General features: G+C 39.9%; 1 protein-coding gene across 2 annotated transcripts in view; it reads left to right on the forward strand.

Annotated features, from left to right (window-relative positions):
• The window catches only part of TMEM87B (transmembrane protein 87B), a 53,442-nt gene extending 49,135 nt beyond the window's left edge, over positions 1 to 4,307 (forward strand). For both annotated transcript variants that reach the window (XM_047744176.1, XM_047744177.1), the window contains exon 19: positions 1,131 to 4,307. In XM_047744176.1, coding sequence (XP_047600132.1) covers positions 1,131 to 1,190 — 60 coding nt within the window. In that variant the 3' untranslated portion in view covers positions 1,191 to 4,307. The remainder of the gene's footprint in view (positions 1 to 1,130) is intronic.
• Positions 4,308 to 8,014: the final 3,707 nt, after the last annotated feature.

Here is an 8,014-nt window from a genome sequence, read left to right on the forward strand (position 1 = left end):
ATTTTCTTGGTGCTGTTATTTTCACAAAGTAGAAGTGTATTTCAGAAAGAAATTCTGGAAATTTATAAAATGATGACAAATTCAGCAGGTTGGAAGACTGCTGCACTGATTTGTCAGTAAAGTGTAAAGGAGCTCGATCCTCATTTAAAACAGGAGAAAGATAAGCACTTGTTGGTATGAAGGAAGGGAGAATTGTAAGATTTCAAGTCTATGATTTTCTAACTTCTTGTATGTCGGTAAGAGTTTAGAATACTTTAAGATGGCAGTTTGTCTAAATTAATCTATACTTGACATATTTTGGGGGGATATTAAATAGAGTTTCTATCTCATATTTATTTATTAACCTGGAGATTTGAATAGAAGATGTGGATTTGGGAAGGTTTGGGGAGAAAAATGAGTTACAGATCATCTGGACATTGGAGTGTGGCCCACGACAGGAAGAAGTCTGAATTACAAGAATTAAAGGGTGGATATGGGGACAGGAGCTTACAGGAAGGAACTATAGAGGACCATGAGTGGTAGCCTAGGCGTGATTTAGGTGGTGGCCAGGGAGCAGGAGAGAACCCGCGGCTGTGTTGACCGAAGGGAAGGGCGGTGACCGGCTGCAGCAGGCTGATCTGACGGTAGGCGGCAAGTTTTGAGGAGGCTGCAGTAGACACGCACCTGGCTACAAAGGAGTTGAACTTGAGGATTTAGAACTCTACAGAAAGACACGCCCTGGAGAATTGCTTTTAAACGGGCACTTAGAGGATTCATATAAATAATTTTGTAATTTCAAATACATGAATTGTGTAAAGTGAGGCAGATCCCCGGAGGAACTCTGCCTCGGAGATCCATGTTAGCCCCTTCCCTGCGTCTCCCTGCTAATTCTGAACTCCGGACGTTTCCCAGCTAGCAGGCTGTTCAGGTTTTCTGAACTTGCCAATGGATATCGAGCATATCTCACTAGAAGTGTGTATTATCTGGTGTTTATTTTCTGTATCTAATATTTTTGTGTGTACCAGTGACTCTACTTAGTCCCCCACAAAATCATGACCATTGAAAGATTAGAGAATTCTGTTATGTTCTGGAAGGAGCATCAACATTTGCAAGTATATCATCTTTTGTTGTTGTTGTTGTTGTTTTTTAAGGAAATCATGACCAGATCTGAAATGGCAGAAAAAATGTTCTCGTCAGAAAAGATAATGTGATTGAAACCCATAGAAGTGACACCTAGTTAACGGTGAAGGCCTTCCTCAAGACTGAAAGCGGGCTTTGTTTTGATGGAGTACAACAAGATTTCATTGCATTATCTTGGAAATCTGTGTATTACAACTAAGAATTCAGGTGGTATGAGGGTTCCACGACCATTTTAAGCTGCTCTGGAATGTCGGCTTCATGTCCATCAAATTGCCTGGATTTGGAAATAATGTAAGAAAAGTATTATGATTAAAAAAATATCCCCAAATCCCCTTAGCTGAGTGGTAATAGGGACGTGGATTTGGGTTTTCTCTTTTCTCTGGAAAATATGACGATTCCAGACTTAAAAATATTTTTTACATAAACACTCCTACTGTCACTAACCTTTGAGGTAGATGATGTGATTCTTCTGTAGCAAAGCAGCGTCTCCATCTCTTGGGTGTATAGTTACTAGATGCAATAATAATTTTCTTTGACTTTTATACTGAAGTGATTTGAAATTAAGTACAATTTGGTTAGCCTTAGAACATGAGGATGTTTATATGGTTAGCTTTGGTGTGTGTGTGTACGTATACATACGGGTCCACACAAAGTCCTTGTTTGTGAATATCACCATGCACACCAAATCAGAGTTGGGTCCTCTCTGAGCTCAGGGGAACACAAGTACACAGGAAAGAGGTCTTGATCACTTCCAAGGATTTGCTCTGTCATTGTCCCCTCAGGCCATATGTGCACGTGCTGCTGCGGAATCTGTCTGGGGCAGGTGCTAGACATGTGGCCATATTGCAGTTCCTCTCTGGCAAGCTGGGGGGCTCACTACCAGTGACCCTTGTAGATGCTAGAACACCCTTTACATAATCTTGGTTTATTCGGTTTCATAATGAAACATGTATTTACCTGCACAGTATGTCACTATTAATCTTGTAATAATTCCTTAACCTTTAATCATGTTTTATACATCACTTTGTTACATTATGTATGTAATATATGATTTGAGAATTTTTTGTTTTAATATTTTTTTAAGTGCAGAACATTCTAAACTTGAAAAGTAGTTGAATGTAGAATGTTGGAAATGTGAATGTTTTGCTGCTTTCATGACCAAAGATACAGGGCTAGTGGACATTTAGAATAGGAATAAAAGTTAGAATCTTGTAGCTCTTTTTTGAATTGAGAATAACTTCAGAGAATTTTGATTGAGAAGCATTTAAAGTCTTAACCAGTACAAATATTTAAGTATAACTGTTAATTTATTTTCATTGTGAAGCTACAAAACAGAAGTTTTTCTTCCAAACCTGCCTTTTCGATTTATTTCTCATTTACTCATGTAATAGGAGTTAGCAAAAAAAAAAAAAAATCTAGCAATAACGTGTCTTGAAAGATACTTTCAAATTTATTTTTGGTAGGGAACATTGAACGGTTTGGGCATCCTTCCTAGGAAAAGAATGTCAGTAAGATGGGATCCATTCTGGTTTTGGTGTATTTTACCCTGGGCCCAGTTGTTGCAGAGCTGGAGGTGACCCTGCCTTCTCATTCCTAACATTTTTCTCTACTACCACCCGGATTTTGAGGCAGACCCCCAACTCGTCATGGCTCCAGCTGAAGTTTGAAATATAGGGTCCCGGGCTTCTAGCCTGTAGGGGCTGCAGATGTAGTGGGGCAGACGTTGGGGGGGGGGGGTCAATGGTGAGCCTATAGAAACATCTCTTTCCGCAGGGAAAGATAAAGGATGTGATGTGTGTAGCTCAGCTCCAGGCTGAAACGCAGACTTTTCTCATCTTCCAGAGTAAGCAGGATTCCCTTCTGATAACCTTGTCAGAAATGTTTTTTTTCAAAGGACATGTATGGTATCTGTCACTTTCAGTGATGATTGTGTCCTCAGGTGATGTCTCTTGACCTGAACTGAGTATGCCTGTGGAAGGTCCTCTTAGCCGCCTCACAGAAATAGGAGGGGGTGTCCTCGGGCTGTAGCTGTGCTTCCTCTGAAGGTCACTGGGGAAAAGGGATACCCAGGGCCGTTGTCCAGCTTATTATCCCAGCTGCTGCACGAAGTGTCCAGAAACTGGTCCTTAGAGCTTTTGAGTTTATCAGATCAGTTTGTTCTTGGGTTGCCATCAAGATGGGTCTCACTGTAAATGAAGGAATCTGAGAAGAGTCCAGTTTTATGTGTTTCTAGAGAAAATGCTCAAGTGTTCTTATGCAAGTCATGTTAGATTTATATGATGTGTGAAATCTGCTTACAAGGAAATTTTCATGATTTGTGTTAGATTAGCATTTAATTGCTTTAAAGGATACTTAATTTATTTCAAAAATAAGGAAAAATAGAGGAATCGGTGTGAATTTTTTAAGACTGAGAGATGATGTTCCTTTACTTTTCCTATAAAGAAGATAATTTTTAAATCTTTCATATCCTATAGAGAAAACCAACTTTTCCTCTGTGATACAGTACATTATGTTTGCACTACTATAATGTCAAGACTGAACGTATAAAAAATGTACATATAAGATTAATTTTTATATCTTTTTTTTTAAAGGGGTTTGAGGTGCCTGCCTGGCTCATTCAGTAAAACATACGACTCTTGATCTTGGGATCATGAGTTCAAGCCCCACGTTAGGGGTAGAGTTTACTTTAAAAATAAATAAAAGGGGTTGAGTCTATTGCACTAAGCTATACATGACTAATTTAAAGTGGAGAGATGTTATGCTAGATTTAAAAAAATAACTAGTTTTCTTAATGTGTCTTTGTATGATCAACAGCATGCCATAAGCAATACAAAACACCAAGCCTTATACTTACAAGAAAAAAGGTTAACATACTGGTAAAGTTCTAAACATATGAAATGTACATAAGTGACAAAGGTAGGATTTTAAGGAAATGTCAGTATATAGAGAAGCTCTGTACTGCATTAAGGAACTTCTTTAGAACTAGGAAAGCATTCCTGTGTTTGAGGAGAAAATTTAGGGGTTTGAAAAGTTATATTTTTCTATTTAAAAGGGTTAAATTATTGCATAATTTGGAAAAGGTTGCCTTGAATGTAGGACAAAACTGTTTCAAAGATTTTTGTTTGAAAAGTTTATGTATTTTTGTGCCTTAATATTTGTTCTGACTTTTAATAAAATGCTTTCTGAAATTCTGGGTGATTGATTTTAGTATTCTGTTAGTGCTAGATTATGTGAAGCTGCAGGAAATGTAGGCCCAAATAGATGGTTATGGCAGGCTTTAAACAAAAGTCCTAAGACAGGAGACACACTAATTAACAAATACGGAAAAGTGTTCAACCTCAGTAGTGAGCAAAGAAATGCAAAATATGGGGCGCCTGGGTAGCCTCAGTGGGTTAAGTATCCAGCTCTTAGTTTCGGCTCAGGTCATGAACTCAGGTCCTGAGATTGAGCCCCTGTTGGGCTTTGCACTCAGCAGGGAGTCTGCTTGAGAGTCCCTCTCCCTCTCCTTCTGTGCACTCTCTCTCTCTGCCCCGCCACCCAATAAATAAATAGGGGCGCCTGGGTGACTCAGTTGCTTATTATGCATCTGTTTTCAGCTCAGGTCATGATCCCAGGGTCCTGCGGTTGAGTCCTACTTCGGGTTCTCTGCTGAGCAGGGAACCTGCTTTTCCCTCTCCCTGCACCTACCTCTCTCTCTTGAATAAATAAATTAAATCTTTGATAAATATTTTTTAATGCAAAATATAAGATGGAGAATTTTAAAAATTAACAGGTTTATACTAACATTTGTAAAATCTGCTTGCAAAGTCTGATGAACACAATTATAGTAATATACTTGATTCAGTCTTTGAGAAAAGAAGTTCAACAACGTGTTTATAACCTTTGGTTCCTGCCAGTTCTGATGATGTTTTTAAAAATGATTCAAACTATAGAATAAGGCTTCTGCATAAAAATGTTTATTAGATGATTCTTTAAATGGAGACAGAATTAGAAACAAATTAAATAACAACAATAGAATATTAAGTGAATTAAGGTCTAGCCAGCTACTTTATGGGATACTGCAACCATTAAATTATGAAGAATTCATTATAATAACAAAATTATTTGTAAGAAATAAGATACAAAGTCACTGTTGTGGACTATCCACAAAAACACAAACTAGAGAAAGGATTGAGTGGAAATGGACCACGGTGGCATTCATGGTTAATGTTTAGATTTAGCTAAGCTGTGGTCACAATGTGATCCAACATTTCAGAAGGTTAAGACAAAAAGAAGTTTATTTCCTGGTCCTACAACAGTTCTGGGGTGGGTATAGAGGTGGGCAAGACAAGCTTCCCCCACACATGGCTCAGGGACCCAAAGTTTCTCTCTGGTGGGCCCTCCAGCTCCTAGGGCCGGTCATCTGCATGTAGCTGACAGAAGGAGAAAGGACAGCCTGGGAAGTTTTGTGGGGTGAAACCGCAAGTGCTGCTCATCACTTCCGAGCACATTCCATGGGCACTCACATGGCCACACAAACTGCCAGTCATCTGGGAAATTAAGAGCCATGTGCCTGCCTGCTATTCTACTCTGTGAAGGAGAGCATGGACTTGAGGGGGGACAGCTAGTTGCACCTGCTACAGATTCTTTGGGAGCAGTGGACAAGGAAGACAAAAACTTCTGCCTTTCTATTTTCTAAGGTTTCTCCATATGTTTATATGGAGAAATATCTAAAAAGTGAAAGTCCATAGTAGGCTATATAATTATCAGAAAATCTAGAAACGTGCATGGTCTCAGAACACAGCTTAATCCATTAAAAAAAAAAAATCCAGGGACACCTGGGTGGCTCAGTGGGTTTAAAGCCTCTGCCTTCGGCTCAGGTCATGATCCCAGGGTCCTGGGATCGAGCACTGCATCCGGCTTTCTGCTTGGCGGGGAGCCTGCTTCCTCCCTTCTCTCTCCTCTGCCTGCTGCTCTGCCTACTTGTGATGTCTGTCAAATAAATAAAATCTTAAAAAAAAAAAAAAAATCCATCCTGCCCCAAGTAAGTAGATGGAACATGGAGAACATTCTTGGACATTCTCCCAGCCTTGGGAGCGACCAAGATGGGTATTCCCTGGAGGAAAAGGAGGTCTGTTGTTGTAATAGTGCTGATAGTTTAGGGAGGGTTGGGAGTGCTCACAGAGTGGCAGGCTCTGTTAACCATCACAGTGTCTGTAGTCAGTAAGGTGGGTGTAGCCTGTGAGTTTATAGATGAGAAAACAGACTGAGCATGGCTAAACGACTTGTCCAAAGTCACCCTCCTGGTGAATGGAAAGCTGGTATAATATTGGTGTTAAGTACCCTCAAAGGGTTTCTATGAAGTCCTGGCAGGGAGGAGGTACGTGGTTGCTTGTTAGAGGATTAAGGTCATGTATCTAAAGTGCTTGGTGCTCAGACCTTCACAACACAGCGAAGTTACCAAAAAATGCATTGGTGATTGTCATGGAGGCTGCTGAGACCCAGCTGGCTTAAAGTCCTCCATATGAAACTCACATTCCAAGACTTATTTACATGTGTTGCAATGGCAGCTTCCCAGGGCAAGCTATTGCCTCTTAAGTGGTAATGGATTTACTACTTACTACTTTTTTTAAAAAAGATTTTACTTATTTATTTGACAGACAGAGATCACAAGTAGGCAGAGAGGCAGGCAGAGAGAGAGGGGGAAGCAAGCTCCCCGCCTAGCAGAGAGCCAGATGTGAAGTTAGATCCCAGCATGCTGGGATCATGACCTGAGCCAAAGGCAGAGGCTTTAACCCACGGAGCCACCCAGGCACCCCCACTTACTACTTTTTACTATTTACTACCATTGCTAAATTCCTATTAATATAAGCTGGTATGGTACTGAATTCAGATGTAAATAATTTGGGCAATATTTCCTTTAAATCACTGAAAAAGTAGTAAGAAACTGTGTGGAAGTTTATGTACTGGAAAACTTTTAAAAGGTCTCCAGCAGATGGTGCCAAAGTAATACCTAAGAAGACGTCTGGTCTGTAATTCTTGCCTTTAAAATTTTCTTTAATTTACTTTCCAAATGCCATTAAGCAAATTTAGAGATGAAATTAAAAAAAAAACCAACAAAAGAAAACTTTGTGAAAGTGGACACAAAGAGCACTGCCATCCCCAGAAAAAAATAATCAATGAATTGTATTTTTATCTAATGCATTTGTGGATTTCAAGATCTGTGAATTGGACCAAACTTCCCTACAGATAACAACTCTAGGCAAAATTTCAACGACAACTACGTGAAGACACTGGCAACAGACACAAAGCAGGGGGGCATAGGAAGGGACTCAACAACACTTGGATGAAGGGGACTACACTGAGTGATTTCCCCATTTTTTAGGGCTTTTTCACCACTAGCAGACCCCAGTTCTTGCCAGATATAAAGCTTAAACCTGGATATAAACCCTGATCTTTTCCTTGCTGAATTGGAAGAAGGCAGAGATTCGAACTGCAGTAGCCACGAAGAGAAAGAGAAGAGAAACCCCCCAAATCACAGGCTCACCCTGGACAATGCGTGTGTGGGGACAGATGCCACGCAACCCATCCAAAGCCAAGAAAGTAGAACTGAGATTTCTGCTAACACAGGGGACAAAGTTTGACTTGAACCCAGTAAACCGCCTGCTTACAAAAATGATGTGGGGGTGACGTCAGAGATAACGAGGGACTAAGGACCTCTGGAAGTTTGTCCCTTCATAAAAAAAAAAAAAAACAAACAGTGAAAATCTCATAAAAACTTTCAGAATTAACTTTCAGAACTCTGGAAATTAACCAGTCTTGCAGCAACCTAAGGAAAATTTACTCAAGAAAAAATGCCTGAATTTCAGTAAGAACACCAAGCTTTCCTTCCATCTGTCCTACTCCCCTACCCTGT

This window comes from Lutra lutra, chromosome 9 (assembly GCF_902655055.1).
Source record: "Lutra lutra chromosome 9, mLutLut1.2, whole genome shotgun sequence".
In the NCBI taxonomy this organism is placed as follows: domain Eukaryota; kingdom Metazoa; phylum Chordata; class Mammalia; order Carnivora; family Mustelidae; genus Lutra; species Lutra lutra.